This window comes from Melospiza georgiana, chromosome 4 (assembly GCF_028018845.1).
Source record: "Melospiza georgiana isolate bMelGeo1 chromosome 4, bMelGeo1.pri, whole genome shotgun sequence".
Lineage (NCBI taxonomy): Eukaryota > Metazoa > Chordata > Aves > Passeriformes > Passerellidae > Melospiza > Melospiza georgiana.
In genome coordinates, this window is record NC_080433.1 from 51,091,968 (window position 1) to 51,108,085 (window position 16,118).

General features: G+C 34.7%; 1 protein-coding gene across 2 annotated transcripts in view; it reads left to right on the forward strand.

The window, feature by feature from the left end:
• SCAF11 (SR-related CTD associated factor 11) overlaps positions 1-16,118 on the forward strand; it is a 50,696-nt gene that overhangs the window by 21,250 nt on the left and 13,328 nt on the right. For both annotated transcript variants that reach the window (XM_058022935.1, XM_058022936.1), the window contains exons 4-10: positions 5,769-5,846; positions 7,543-7,640; positions 8,666-8,733; positions 9,358-9,413; positions 11,735-11,841; positions 12,776-12,865; positions 14,188-14,294. In XM_058022935.1, coding sequence (XP_057878918.1) covers positions 5,769-5,846; positions 7,543-7,640; positions 8,666-8,733; positions 9,358-9,413; positions 11,735-11,841; positions 12,776-12,865; positions 14,188-14,294 — 604 coding nt within the window. The remainder of the gene's footprint in view (positions 1-5,768; positions 5,847-7,542; positions 7,641-8,665; positions 8,734-9,357; positions 9,414-11,734; positions 11,842-12,775; positions 12,866-14,187; positions 14,295-16,118) is intronic.

The following is a 16,118-nucleotide window of genomic DNA, read 5'->3' on the forward strand; positions in this document are numbered from 1 at the left end:
TTAAGAGCATGCATGTGGTAACATTATTCTGGCCACATAAAAAAAGGGGGGAGGGTGTAGCCAACAACAAAAACCCCCTGTCTAGAGTCTTTAAATACCACCAGTAATGTCGTGTTACACCAAAGGAAGCAATTACATTAATATGTTTCTGTCATCTGTAATACTATTAATATATTTAAACTACTTGGGTCAAAACGAAATTTTTAAACTTTTTTTCTGATAAACTTGTATTTTGTATTTTCATTGGTAAGCACATGTTTTAGTTTATAATAATTGGTTCTGAAAGGATTTAAGTGAAACTGATACAAAGAAAAGTTAACTAAGCATCTGTGGCAAACATGCACAAAGTAGTTAACACCACCTCAGCTAAGACAACTGCTTTAGCAGCTGTGGTATCGTGCCCTGTATGCATTAGAGAAAAATCTCTTTGTTTTTCTATTTTATTCAAAGAAAACAGTCTTAGAAACAATAAATATTTACTTTAGTGTAGGCTTTTTAACTTCCTTTCTGTTCTTCAGAGTGCTAAGAAATCTACTGGAGATTTCTATATCTGTTCTTCTATTATTTCTCTTATGAACTGTCATGAGAGATGAGTGTTGAAGAAAAGATTCAGTGTGTTGTCTGCATTATTACAATGTTTGTGTAACAGACATTGATTTCAGTGACCCTCACCTACCAAGCTTTTTTATCTCATGCTCTAATCCTGGTTTCCCGCATTATTTTTTCCCCATCTGGAGAATTTGAAAGTGGAGTATGTACAGTCATAAATTCTCCAAAGCCTTGGGGCATATTCAGGTGGGCCCTGTACAGGATCTGTGGTTGACTAAATAACACTAAGCAGTTGGCACAAAGAGCTGTCTTGCAGTATGTTTCTAGTGGATGTTCTTAGGTGTTTTATTCATAGATTTTGATGTTCAGTTCTTAGAGTAGTCATTGCCTTTGTGCTCATGCAAGGTTTGGATTATTGTGTATGTGGATTATACTACTGCACATCTATATTCTTCTTAGGTTAAGGAGGGTTACCTGTATGATAACTGGGATTCTTAATGTGTTTTCTGGTCTTTCTGATCTGGATTCTTTTTTTCTGAAGGATATAGGAAGGAATCAGCTTAAGTGGCAACAACATTCACAGAGATCTTCAGTACAGAGAATTATGGGCAAGATTTAAGATGACACTAATGAACAAAACATAGATTGTGTTCAAAGAAACACAACCTAAAACCCCAAAAATAACAGTGGAAAAAACCTTATTGTTCAAGTATACCCAAAGTGATCTATAAGTAGACAGTTCATCTGAGAACTGATGTTCAGAAAAACTGTATTAATAAAATTGTTTCGGGAAGTGTAGATTTTAAATACCTTTTTGCAAATTACATGTTTGCTTTGTAGTATACAGTTGTTCTTGGCTGTTTCCCCACTTAAGCAGGGGGATTGGGCAAGATGACTTCCAGAGATCTCTTCCAACCTCAGCCACTTTGTGATTTTGCAAGAACATTTATGTAGCAACTTATGAATGTTAATACTGTTGAAGGCCAGTGCAAAAGTCTGAGTGGTTTTCATTTTACTCCAGTTCTTCCAATAGTGTCAATACAATTAAACTTAATTTGTCAACACTTTATGGCAATTTTGAGTTGGACCTTAAGAACTGGCCAGCTGTGTCATGTAGGTAGAGAGAAGAGAGCTGTTTAGATTTGTAACTAAGTAGTCTACTGATTAGCTGTTAAAACTGTAATCTGTTCTTTTGCACTCTGTATCATTATTATCAGTGATTTTTCCCTCCAAAAAAGACTTGTCAGAAATCGTGCTTTCTTAAAGTATAACTATAAAACTTTTAAATGTACTTACTTTTTGAAAGTAGACTGGAAAAAAGGTAATGGTAAGGTTTTGCATGCTTCTAGAAAATAGTGCGTTTTCTGATGTGTTCCTACTTTCATTAAAATGTGGAGAGGGTGTTTCTCACTACATGTGGTGTAATGGTCTCCCTGTTCACTGAAGCTGGAGGTGTTACTGTGGGCTTTTTGCTGTACTGTTATTGCAAGGTGAAGTGAATTATACAGACATAGCTTTAACAGTCTAAATCTCACTCTAAGTCTGAATTTATTTAGGAGAATCTGGTATTATTTGTGTTTAACAGATTTTCTAAGATTGCAGGATCGTGTTTCTTTTTGTATCATCTTTTCAATACAAAATTTGGAGAACAGACTTTGTTATGAGCCACTTGAAGAAAAAAAAAATTGGTGGAGGGATTTACTGCAGCAACTTGAATTCTGTACTTGCATCTTGTTACTGCTTGTTATGAAATCTCTTAACATGGAACTTGATGAGATGGGGGTATCTGTCAAAGTCATTTTATCAGCCAAATATGTTTTAGGGTTAGTTTGCACCTGTTGGTATATCTTTCTGAAAATTCCTGGCTGGAATATAGTAACTGCTTCATCCTTTTGCCTACCTCATTTAGTTCAAATGCTGTTTGAAGTGATGCAGTTAAAACTGGGGACTATTGCTCCTTGAGTTTAGAGAGCACAGTTCTGTGTCACTCTAGCAGTTACAGGAATATATAAATTAAGTGATGCCTGTGAAGCTAAAGTAAGATTTTTCTAGAGTGTCATAAAAAACAAATAAAATACAATTTATTTTTTTTAAATCTGAAAATGAAACACATTGCTTGTGGATAACTTTCCAGGGCTTGCAGGTTTTTGTGAATGCTTATGTATTTTATGAAGCGAATTCTTCAGCTATCACAGGATGGGTGAAAGAATAAATCACTGTGGAGTTATCAGGTTTAACAGGAAAACTCTCAATAGTTTCATGTGGAGAATAAAACAATCAAAGATATTTTGAAGTCTGCTAAGCTACTAGTGTGTGGTTTTCTAAAGAAAGAACTGTTCGGAAGCAAAGCAAGCAGGCCACAAATACCTGTGCTGAGGTTCTAATGATGTTGATGTGCTGCATGTTTTGATTTTTAAAGCTATGGTAAAGAAAGGTATTGTAACAATCTGTGGTTCTTCTAAGGTTTTGATGCATTTCACATACCTTCTCCCTTGTGCACAATAAAAGTGGTAGCTGCACCTCAGACTTGCTCCATCTCAGCATCTTCTTTCTTGTTTTAAATATTCTTTATCAAAAAGTACAGTGTACATTCTCTATTACTTACAATGCTCCCTGAATGGAAACTTCAGAAGAGTAGAATTGCTAACCTGCCTTTGATGAAAGAAGACTCAACACCTTTGTTACCTGAACCAGGTTCCCAAAAAACAGGAGAGATGAGTTAAAGGTCACCACTCCTCATAATTGCATCTTCTAATGAATGTTGACTTTTTCTACCTTTATTCCTTTCTGTAGCATATAAATCCTGTCTTGCTGTTGGGAAAAGGGACAGGGGAGGAACTTTGGGTTTTTTCTTCCATTTTTTCCAACATTTTAAAGGTTTGCTTTTATTTGTTAGCAGACAGGTAAGAACTGATGCATGTTTATAGACAGAAGTAACTTCTAGTTTCCCTCAGGGTACTCAAAACTGTACTCCACCTGGGGATGTACAACCAAATGTCCTGAGTTTATTGGAATTTCTTGTCAGCTTACAGAAAATGCTAAGGCCGCAAAAAGCAACTGAGTAGGAGTGGAAAGAGCATCCGCTGTTTCTGAACATATCCGAACCTAATGGTAGTTTTTGACTCTTCCAGAATGTTCTCCTCCCTTTTTACTACTGTATAAAACTGTATTAAGTTGTTAAACATTTGTTCAGAAGAATTGAACATCTTTCTAGTGAAGCAAAACCAGCTGTTATTTGGATTGCTGCTAGTAACACTTAGATTCTGTGATACTTTATTGCAGTGAATAAACGGAACTTGCAGTGACTTAAACTTGGGAAGATAACTTGACATTCATGAGTAAATTTAATGTAGGAAGAGACTGTATTGGATAAACATTTCAGCTAAGGTAGATCCTGAAATGAGAATAAAAATGGCTAAGAAAAATAACTTCCTCCTACCTATCTTTTACAATCTGGCATATCTAAGAATGAAAGTATGTACCTTGATGTTTGCAGTGGATTCAGAAGCTGCAGTGCATTGCATGCTATCAAATATCCTGATGGAACTTTGCACTACTGTGTTACTGTGGATTAGCTGCACCTTGACTACAGAACAAGAACTGTCTTCATTATCTGAGTCCTTAGAGAACAGGCTTAATTACCCAATATGCTTTTCTTGTCTGGGGCCATGACACTGCAGAGAACAATGGTATCCCCCAAAAGAGGAAGTTTTTAGTTAGGACAAAATACCAGAGCATCAAAGGGTAGGTGATGGCTTTAACTTACATTCTTGTTCAACAGCTTATACCTGAAACTACCCCTGGGGATTTTTTTAAAATCAGTCTTGTTTGGTTCTATCTACTTCAGTTGAAATCAGAAGCTCAAAAACTTCCTGAATGCTCCATGTTTGGGGGCTGGTATGTGAAAATGAAGTTGAGCACTCCTTGAAATTGAGAAAAGAACAGAATTAACTGGAAAATTAGAAGGCCTGATGAAAAAACAGCAATGAAGTTCACAACTGGATTTTGGGGCAGAGTTCTTATGCAGGTTTTTCCTAGCTTCGTATGTAACTCTAGTATGGTGTCTTGCTTGCATAGATACCCTGTAGCTCTCTAAATTGCAGAAATTATATGCCTCTTCAGGGCATGCAGTTCCTCTACTGGATCTTGTTCTGTGAATGAATTAGGGCTGGAGACTGGGGTGTGTTTTGGTTTTTTATTTTGTTTACAGGTGTTGAACTGAGCCTCTGAAGGCCAGTGGAATTTAGGTGGGTGTGGAGGGTGTAATGATGACAAAACCCCCAAACCAAACAAAGAACCACACCCCCACAGCAAACATGTCTGGAATTAAAAGGGATAAAGGGTTCTCTCACAGCAAAAGTTAATATCTAATATGGATTTTTCTTAAAGCTGATTGACTACGTGATCCACTTACCTGGCACTTCAGTTGAAATTTCCCATTTCCGTGCTTAATAATGTGTTATTGTTCTGTGTGTGTGTGTTTTATCTGATGTAGTGCAGCCTCAATAGGAGAGCATTTAGATGATCAGGGAAAAACAATAAATGGCTATTTCCATCAAACAGTAAGGTAAAATAGCCTTCAGTTCCCTTTTCTTGAAAATTGATTCGTAAAACTTTAGATGTACTACATGTGGGAATCTGTTGTCTGCTGACTGCAACAAAAGAGATGTGTTATAACCACTGTTTGCTTTATGCATTACCAGTTTTATGCTTTGAGGGAGACACAATGCAGCCCACTTCCTGTTGAAAATAAAATGTTAGAACAATATGAAATGTAGAGGACATTTGCATATTGTTATGCTTTTCAGTGTGTTATCAACATTAATCTGGTAAAGCAGTGTACCAGCTACTAAGAAAAATCAGCTTTATCCCAGCCGAAATCAAGACACATTGGTATAAAATCAGTTACCTAAAAGGAATTAAAAGACCAGAAAATGAAGGTAACTTGATGTAAAATGCTTTAAATGCTTTTCCTTTTCTAAACACAACTTCTGGCTTATATTCTGGTTTCCTTTAAATTTTTCCCTGAAAGAGCTATCTGCTTATATAAAATAAAATACTGATTGTATGGATAATGTGTCCAAATGCATCCTTACTGTGAACAAATTGGGACTTTGTATGCTTCTGTAAGCTACTATAATAGTGAATAAAAGTTGAGAAAATTCTAGGGCTTCTCTTAACTCATTACCAAGTTTGTAATAAGAAAAATAATTTTTCAGACGCAGGCTTCGTGTCCTATTGATTGCAGACCATTTCAAGCAGTGTGCAGGCTGGATGCACTGGATAACCAGATAAAGGTATGTTCCAGACTTATTTTCTTAAATAAGTCCCCTTGTAGGAATGTCCAAGTTCCTTTCCTGCAGCCTTTCGTTCATATAAAATGAAATGTGTTGTGTTAAATAAGCTTTCTTAACAAAGTAATTGCTGTTTCAATGTTTCTATTACATATTTGAAGCTAGGAATTATTCTTAATTATTTTTTCAGAGCAAGTCTTTTACCAGAGTAATAATAATCATAAAGCTTCTGTCGCTACTTTGTAGTATCTCTGAGCATTCATGATATATCCAAGAATAGAAGTATAGTAATTGGTCTCAAAGTGTTTTTTAAACTAGGTTTTGTAAACAACTGCTATACCAATTATCCTGCAATACTGCCTTTTTTTTTAGCTGAGGTGAATCTTCTGGGTTCACAGCCTCCAATTCCCAGACAAAAACGCAAGAGGATCAATTAATGTTAAATTTTGTTCAAACAAAATCTGAATTTTTTTTCAGTTCTGAATTCTTCTTAAAAATACTGATACAGAGATTAGTTTATCAAGTAGGAAAAAAACTCTTCTGATAGTTGATCTTGAAAATGCATATAGAAAGATCCTGGTAATTCCATGTTCAATTTCAAAATTTTGTGATGAAATGATGCTTATAAGTAGTTCATAAGCTGCTGGTCTTGCACTTCATGACATTTAGAAAACAGGCTTCCACTACTCATTTCTTGTACTTCTGGAGGCCCAGGCAGTCACCTGTAAAGGAGCCATGCTGCCAACTAGAGGTGCTTCCTTCTCATAGAAAACCATGCTTGTGTATTTTGTCTTCTTTATTTCTGAAGAATCAAGGAAGTAGTTGAAATGGGATAAACTGAAGTTTACATTTGGAAAAGTATAAAGGCTGTATCAAAATATAGTTTGAAAGATTGTCTGTTCACAGAATTGCAGTGTAAACAGGTGGGCAGAGAAAAATGTCCTTCCCTGAAAAAGAGCCACTGGAGCTGTAGGAATAGGTGGATTGTGTACCAAGATATACAGACACAGTGGTCAGCATCATCAGTGGCTCTCAGGAGACTGGCAGCTTTCTCTGTGATATTCACAATTAGCATGCTAATATGTTAGGAGGCTGCATGAAAAGCCAGATTTTGGGGGTGAGGAAATACAAAATTTCTAATGCAAACAATTGCAGTGTAGCCATTGAAGCAAATTCACAGTGTGAAATAAAAGTTGTATTGCTCTCAGTGTTTTTGAGATGTGAAAAAAAACCTCAGTCATTTTACTCTAGAAGAAAATTGTGTGTGTTTGAATTATGAGGAAGCATATTAATTTGAGTGGTAGTTCAGCATTTTCCCAAGGTGAAACTTGTGTATTCTGAACAAACAACTTAGTTTTAAAAACTTAGCTTATAGATTCTTAATGGAAACTAGTGCATAGCTCTGAGACACTTGCCATGGCAGTTGGAATGTTCAGGATTTTTTTGTTCTGTGGTATGCATCTCAGACATTGTCAATAGCATATCAAGGTGTAGGTTTTTCTATTTTATGGAAAAAAAAATGAAATCTCCAAACTGTGAAGTCAAAGTCATGTCTACTTCAAAAGCAGTAGGATTTGAAATGTTTTCTAGTCCTTCTGTTTGAGTTTAATTTCTGTACAGACCTGAAGAGACTTTGTATGAATTTAAAGCCCAAGTGTCATGACATTCTAGATTGGGTTGATTCTATTTTACAACACAGGTTCAGGTTACAAAACAACTAAGGAGGAAGGAGGAAGAGGAAAACTGTGCCTGCAATAAGAAAACTTACAGCCATGTGAAGATGAGAAGTTTTGTGAGGTTGGTCAGCCGTGTAATTTCAAATGTTTGAATTGGAATATTCAAAAGAAATAAAATCAATTGGTTTTACATGTACAGCCTGAAAATTTTGTAAAATTATTTTATTTTAAAATATGTTTGTTTTCATGAGTGGTAGTTTAATTTTACTTTTATCATTGCTGTAATTCCCACTTAAATAGTTAAAATAGCAGGGAAGAAGTAAAGGGCAATGTATTTCTTGCATTGATCTCTGTGAAAGTTGCATTTTTCCAGCAATTCTGAAAAATTTTACATTCCTTTGAAGTATGGCTACATCAAATTCTAACAATATAAATATTTTTTTGTTTGTTTCTCTAAACAAAGATCCACTTTTCTTGCATATTATCATAAGCCCTGGTGATGTTCCTCTTCTGTAAAACATAGTTGTAGTCAAGAACTGATTTTATTCTAGTAAGCTTGAGAGGGAACATTTCTGTTGTTATATAGAAATAACCTTTCTGTTTTAGTAAACATTATCTTGTAAAATTTGCTGCATTGTATAAAGGGAAGTTGAGGATTACACAGATGAATTTTGCTAAATACTGCTTATCTAAAGTCAGTGTTTATTGGAATGTATGAAAACTACAGAGTTCTTGAAGTTTAATGTGAAGCAGACTTCATTACAGCAAAGATAACTGGAGGTAAATTACCTTTTTTAACTCATAAGAAAATATGATTCACCATTCTGAATCAACACTGACTGATATTCTTAAAGGGAAGCAGGTTATAACATCATCTTTCACATGTTGCCATGAAATCAAACAAATCTCAGCATTCTGATTTAGTACAGGATATTAACTTTTATGTAAATTGGTTTTCTTTTTTTTTTTTCTAAGCTGTTTGAAACACTATGGCTTTTGAAATACAAAAGATGATATGCAAGTTCAGATTTTAATAGTGGTTAGAACTTGATTTATGTGCAAAGAATAAAATTACCTTCAAATAGGAGAATATTTTGTTTGGATGCCTAGAAACTGCTTTTTTAATGTCTTTTTTTGGTCTTGCAGAAGAGCTGTATATCCAGACAGAGGGCCAGTAACAATAAAATTAAGCAGAATTGTGAAGAAAAAATACAGTAAGTTGGTATTTGCCAGAATTGCTGTGTTTTATTAAGGAACTCTAGACTGTCTTTCTTGATGAGCCAATTTAATGTTTTTAAATTGCTTACATTTTTATATAAAACTGAAAATCCAAGTAGTAGAAATGTGGAACTTCTAGAGCAGAATTGCAGTATATGAGACTCCTGTTCTTATATTACTGGAAAACTGCCTCTTCAATTTCAGTCACAACTCAAATGGATGTGGTTTCAGCCTCAAGTAATTTTCTGCATCAGGCAGCTGGGGAACTGCTAATGACTAGCTTTTACTCACAGATGTTTTTTTTTGGTGAGAGTTCAAACACAACCAACATTTAGCTGTGTTTTGAGATTGCTGTTCTTAGGGGTGTATTCAATAAAAGTTGTTTGATAAGTCTGTTCATAACTTAGGAAATAAAGAAAATAACTGAAGAGGTAAAAACTGCTTGGTATCTAAAAAGCCATTGTAAAAGTGTGTGCATTTTCATTTTACTCAATTGTATGTAAACATTGTAAATGCACTCAAGATACACATTTTATTAACCTCCCATTGCATTAATGATTTTGATGAACAATCAAGAATATGTTAAAGTTAAGATGAAAGTTTTGTTCTTTGTTTCACAGGTAATATTTTGCATGACAAACAAAACAAGAAAGCTTTCTCTGTGAAGATGAACAAGGTTGGTTCTGAAAAGGAAACATTTGTAAATGCTTTCTTTTATTAGAGCATTTTTAAGACCACCTTCCTGCCTTTTTTTGAGGTTAACTTCTTCTCCAAAATTTGTTCATTTTGGTATGATTAAAACTTTTTTATTTTGTCTCTTTTTGTCTTGAAGTAATTAGAATATAGTGCCGGGTTATATGAGCTTCTTTCTCAGATTAAAATTAGTTTTGTGGTGGTAAATATTTTCATTTAGATTAGGCTGTTACATTATAAGATCCTGAACCCTGTTTTCATTCGTCTCCTTTCATCCAAAGGAAGATGGTTTCATCTTCCTTTGGGAAGATTTTAGCCAAACCATTATATGAAGGTTTTCATTATTTTCAATAAAATATATAGATGTAATCAACCAAGTAATTTATGTGAATCTGACGTAGACATTATGGTTTGCATCAAATTGGGATTTTTTTAAATGTGACATTTCTGTCAAGAAGGTTTCTGTTTCCAGGTTTCTTGTTTATAAATCTTGGCCTATAAACACAGGATCACCAGATGCCAGATTTATAAGGAGCTGTAAAGGCTTTCGTTTGATTTCTACCATCCCTCCTTTCAAAAATACTTTGTGTCTCTGAGACACAAATTTTTGATCAGTGCTTTCTTACTCATAGTTGTAGCTGTAAATGAATGTGCAAGTTTTAGGCCATAAATTTAATTCTGCAGTGTAAATGCCATAATTTGCCATCATTCTATCTTACCTGAAGTTTGAATATTTGGAGGAAAAGCTTTGTGTTGTTTCATGTAGTATGGGGCACATCCTGTGTATTTTCAGCAGCAGATGGCCTGAATTGTAACTTCTGTTTGGTGCTCATTACACCATAGTTGTCAGGGATATTGTTACCTCCAGTCTGCCCCTTCTAAGTCAGGTATTTGGAAATTTGGGTTCTGTTTCCCTGTAAACTTAGAGTATATTTCACTGCATTGAGGGGGTTTTGATCTGGAAGGACAGGGTTTAACGGTAGATCAGCCACTAATGTGACTTCGTGGCTGGGGAATGCTTTCATTTTTAGTTTTACTGATTTATGGTGAAGTGTCTAATAGCACCTGTAGCAAAAAAAAAGGTGCGTAAACAAAAGTAGAACCATTAAAAACCTTCAGGAGGAAGCACGGGACTCTTTTAATTTCTTTTAAATTTTGAACATTATCCAAGAAATGTTCAAAATTTAAAAGAAAGCCATGGTGTACTAGCAACTACTTCATAAGGATATTTGTGGAACATCTGGATAGCTCTTTTATTTGGAGGGAGAAAGGTTAATATTAAAAAATTATATTATTCTTAAAATAAAACTTAAACACAACAGTTTTTTAAGCAAAACTTGAAATTTTTGCACTGATAAAATAGGGCATTTTCCCTGCAGAAGCAGCTCGGTGTGCCAAAGTTTGATGGAGCATATGGATAATTTCTGCATATTGAGACCTGTATTTTTATACATCCCACTCCAAAGTTTATTTTTCATTTTTCTGAATTAAAATTACAGGAGTATTCTAAGTTCCTGTACTAAAATACCACCCCAGGGAATGAACAGGAAAGTTTTGGTCAGATTTGAGGTGGTATGAGCCCCTTAGGTGCTGTGACAAACATGGATCAGTGTAGGTATATATTAGTCTGGGAAGGGTACCTGGAGGACTGTTGGTGGTTTGTTGTTGGGGTTTGGTTTTTCCCCTGCAGCCGGTGCAGTGCCCAGAGCAGAGCTCCCTGCAAATGGCAGCAGCACACAGCGCGTGGCTGGGCCTTGTTAGCAATGTAAATTGCTGGTGCTTCTGGAATCTTTTGAAATACAAAGTGAGTGTTGTGCCTCTGTGTGAGGGCTCAGTAACTAGACACACTAGACAATCTTCATGTTCCATAGTCCTACCTGAGGGCAAAGGAGAATCCCGGCTATCCTCGTTAGGTTTTCTTGTTATTTGAAACAAATTATTTGGTGAATTGCTGTGAAGGTGCTTGAGCTGTGCTTACTGTGGTGCATTAGGTAGCAGAATTGTGAAAGAGTGAGGATCAGGGTTATTTATTCATAATGTCTGTTTGGAGCATGAAAGATTTTGCTTTATATAAAATATGGAGTTTATCTGCAAAAAGCAGTTGTTGAAAACTTAGAGACTGAATAGAGAAAATTTGTTTGCTTTAACTGCAAATATCTACATATACCTATGGGGCTATTATGGTGTCTGCTTTTTATGAACTAAATTCTTGCTGACCTAATTTAATTTCAGTGTATCTTCATGTATTTTGTGTTAATTATTTTATTTTGGGTGTCTTTAATTCATAATTTATTTTTTGTGTAGCCCAGAAGACAGACCTGCTGGAATGAGCGCATGAGAACTAATTTCTTCAGCACACTTCTGGCTGGTGGTAGCAGTGAAGAATCCTTTTTTAGCTGTAGAAATGACTGGTTAGTGTGTACTAGTGCTTCATATAAATTGATGGGTAACTGAATTGTGGATTCTTAACTTCCTTCTGCTCCTACCTGTATATATACTGCCTTGAAATCTTTTGAAGATTGGCAGAGTATTTATTAATTGATAAAGAGCAGTTAAAGGACAAACACAAATATTTTAATATGAGTACTGTTAAAAGGCACACCCCAATTTCTGTCATGTGTTCAGCATCAGAAGCACACACTTGAGTATTTTAACCTCATTGATTTCACAAGAGTTTTAATTTTAGTTCATGTTTATTTCCTTGCTGAATTGAAGCCTTGGATAGGAAAGGCTTAGCCCTGTTACTACAACAGCAGTTACCAAAAAAGTTAATGGTAAATATCCTGGTTTGTATCAGAAGCAAGTTTCTTTGTTGTTGTTGTTTGATTCCAGGAGGAATACTTTAAACATCCATGAAGCAATTTTACATTAAGCAAAATACTCAATTAAGTCTTTAACTTAAGAATGGGTGTATAAATAAATTGTTCATTGAATAAATGGAAGAAAAAGAACAGTCTAAAAGCATGTTATTTGAATAATATGGCCTAATTAAAAAAAAAAGTACTATATGTGTTTTTGACAGTCTGTAAAAGATGAACTTTTTGCCATGCATGCAAGAGAATTAATTAGTCAAGGATGCAAAGTTTCTCCATCCTTCAACTTTCCAACAGACACATTTCATCTCCTGTTTTCCATTCCATCTGCTTTATTTGTTTAGGACTTCTTTTGTGTTTGCTGAGACTGTGTTTTTCCTCTAAGCAATAACCAATGCATAGTTTAATCATGACTGTTGAAAGTTCTAATACAGTTAAATTAAAGTAATTGGTAGGAGTAGTTACTGAAATACAAAATTATCATAGTGCAAAGTTACTTTTTATAACTTCTTGTATGAAATTTGTCTTTCAGTACAGAATTCACAGAAGTCAATTCAGGGATCAGACAGAAGAGACAAGAACTGGAATTGTCCTGTTCATCTCTGATTGCTAGAGTTGAAAGGTCTGTGTTTTGGACTCATAGTGGATATTTATACTTCAAGTTTGGAGTTTGATTAATTCAAATTGGTCTTTAGATAGAATATTATTTTCATGAGACTATGTTTGCATTTAACTTGTTAATTTTTTGTGTATTTGCTGGTTGGTGATTTTATGTCAATAGATTCTTTTTTGTATGTCTTAATAATTTTTTGGTACTTGTGACAAGCACAGTAACTCCACTGACTTGTGCCTCTTAATATGTCACCTTTTCACAGAAATGTGTGTTTGAATATGTTTTCTATTTGGAAGCTAATATTCAATGAGCTTTTAAAATTATCTCTGTCCCTAGATATCAGACTATGCTTGCTTTAACATCAATCTGATTCTGATTCTCCAGAGCACCCTGTACCCTACTTTCATGGGTTGGTTCTATCACTTTTTCTGTAATCATTTATAAAAAAATCCTGTTTGCATCTAAAAAGAGCTAACAAGAGTTGTATCAAGTGAAACAGAGAACATAAAGTAATTCTATGGGTTTTTTTGTCAGAGAGCAGATGTGTGTTAAAGCATGCCCTAAGGATATTTTTTGTGACTGTGAAGCAGAACTGTAAAAATAACTGATTTTAAAATAACACAATAAGAAATTGGTTCTATGATCTTAATTTCATTACATATCTCTTTGCTCTTTTTGGTATTAAAAAAAGATTAAAGTTAAAATTGCAAGTGAAGAGTTTTAAAATTACAATAAAAATTGCATCTAGGATTGAAATAATAAATTTATTACATTTGCATTTTCTTAGGAGAAGTTTCATTCCAACTCAGCCACAATGCAAAAATTGTAGATCCCTAACTAAACTCTGTTTTTGCCCAAGGTTTTCTGAAGGAGTTTGAATAAATATATATTTTTTGTTTGTATGAAGAAAAAAAAAACGGAGTATTTTCTAAATTCTCATGTAGACAGTTTCTCCTTTTTATGCAGAAATGGTTGCTGTTCTGCTGAAGTACTGAATCAGCACTCATTCCCTTATTTCCAGTGCTATAACCTACTACTTTGGACTGGGCTGTTGCTGTTCTATATTTGACTATAAAGAAAGCCAGATGTACATTGCTTTAACATAACATACCTTGTTCAAACAGTTTTAATAGATTAGGCAGTAAAATAAATCTGAAATTAAATATGACAAGGAAAGTTTTGTTCACTGCCAGCTTTGTGTTTCTCTCCAGCTATGATGAAGTTTAAAGGATTGTAGTTGCCTAATGTGTTTTGGTTTTGTGCATTGTTTCTAAGACTTGCTGCAAACAGCTAAAACAACTTATGTCACTGCTTTTGCTTTTACTTTGCAGTGCTCCTTTAATATCTTGTGGAGTTGAAGCTGAGACCTGTCTTCTCACTTCTTCTGCAGTGGCTGGAAGAGTTTTTCCAACAAATATCAGGCCTTTGGAAAACTTTGGTAAACTTTTTTTTTGTAAGTTTTCTTTATAGCTCATGTGGAGCATTGTTAAAATATGATTATTAGAAATCAAACATAGTTAGTTACACTTAATGGGGAAAAAAATCTCTTTTGATGCAGTTTGGTACTATTTCAAAGTCAGCTACCTAATTTCTGAATTTGGAGTACAGAACATTAATCATCCACCTCAAAGCTGGTATAACTTATTCTTTTGAAGATTAAATTAATAATTATTTATGTAACTTCATTCCATTTCTAATTGCAACATTTCGTGCTCTTCTTTCATCATTTCCTATTGTTCGAGGATGAATCTTATTTTGATGCATTATGAATGGCACATTTCAGAGGTATATTGTGTGCTGTGAGGAACAAACCTTTCTAGCAGGGAAGAACATTAGTCAGGAAGCAGCGAAGTGTATGGATCCCTTTCAGTTTGCCTACAAGCTCTCCTGGGCAAAACCTTGCAAAAGTGCTGGAGCTCTATGGTCTGTCAGGAAAGCAGCAGAAGACAGGACATGGAAGGAATTGCCTTCTTCCAGTTACTTTAACAGCCTCTGTCTCCATGCTCAGCAAGAATGTAGTTTCTCTTCCAAAAAGCTGCACAAGTTCAAAGAAGTGGAAACAAAGGAGTTGTCTTTTATAAGGCTTGAGTTAATACCTTCTTTGAATTGGGAATCACACCACTTTCACTTGTCTAGTAGGCAGATAGGACAGATTTGGGTCTCCTGGCTTATGAAAATTGTGTCAAAATAAATTACTGGAAGGAATTAAGTAGTAGTAGGATGATGAAAAAGTTGCATTCATATTCTTTATTCTTTTTAAAGGTATGTGTTTCACCTCCACATTTCCCAGTGAAAAATGGATAGGTTGCTTCCTCAGGTCTCTGATGTTTGGCAGTGCATTGTAGCTGATCCTTAACCATTTTGCTTCTAGTAATATACATGTCAGCTCATACCTCTTGACTTCCCTTTCTACTTTTCCACTTCTATTGTCAAGCTTTTTTGTTAGGATGTCCCAGAAGCATTAAAAATTATATTTAGAACAGAATCTTATAGTTTGTCTTGATTAGAATTTTGATGCTTTTACTGTGGACAAAGATTGAATTGTAAGATTAGTGCCAACATACTACAGTGTTTTAAGATTCAGAGTTTTAAGTCATCTTCACATTTTATTGAAATACTTTCTATTGATAAGGAGCATGCAGGAATTAAGAGTCTTAAAATTTCCTAGTAAAACAAGGCGATGGTGGACATGAAGATGTCCCTTGAGGATTTTAGTCACATTCTGTTGAGTGAGTCTTGCTACCCCATTTCATTTTTATATAGCATCTGAGTAAAAGGACAGCATACATAAGAAAAGGTAAAGACAAAGGCAAAGAGGAACCTAATCTGAATATTGTTAGAGATGCACAGCAAGTATATATATATATATAAAAGGACACAGACTTTTTAAAAAGGTGAAGAAAAGGAGAATGAAGACAATAAATATATTTTAAAAAAGATGCAAACTGGTTATCTCATTTCTTACTAAATTGTGCCTGAAACAGCATAGCATAAGCATTTTTTATTTTCCTTTTATGCTTCTCTCAACTTTTGATCTCACCTAAAGTATACAGATTTGCAGCAGAGTAACAGCTGACTCTGGCTTCCAGAGTTGTACAAAGGAGGCATACAAATATCAATAATGACCATATAACTATAGTGTCTGAATCATGCCTGTAGCTGCTGCAGTTTTAGTAGTCTGCTACCATTAAATAGTCTGCTTTAATAACTTGACCTGAAAACGCTTTAGTGTATCTACAAATACCACTAAGATTTATGTTGG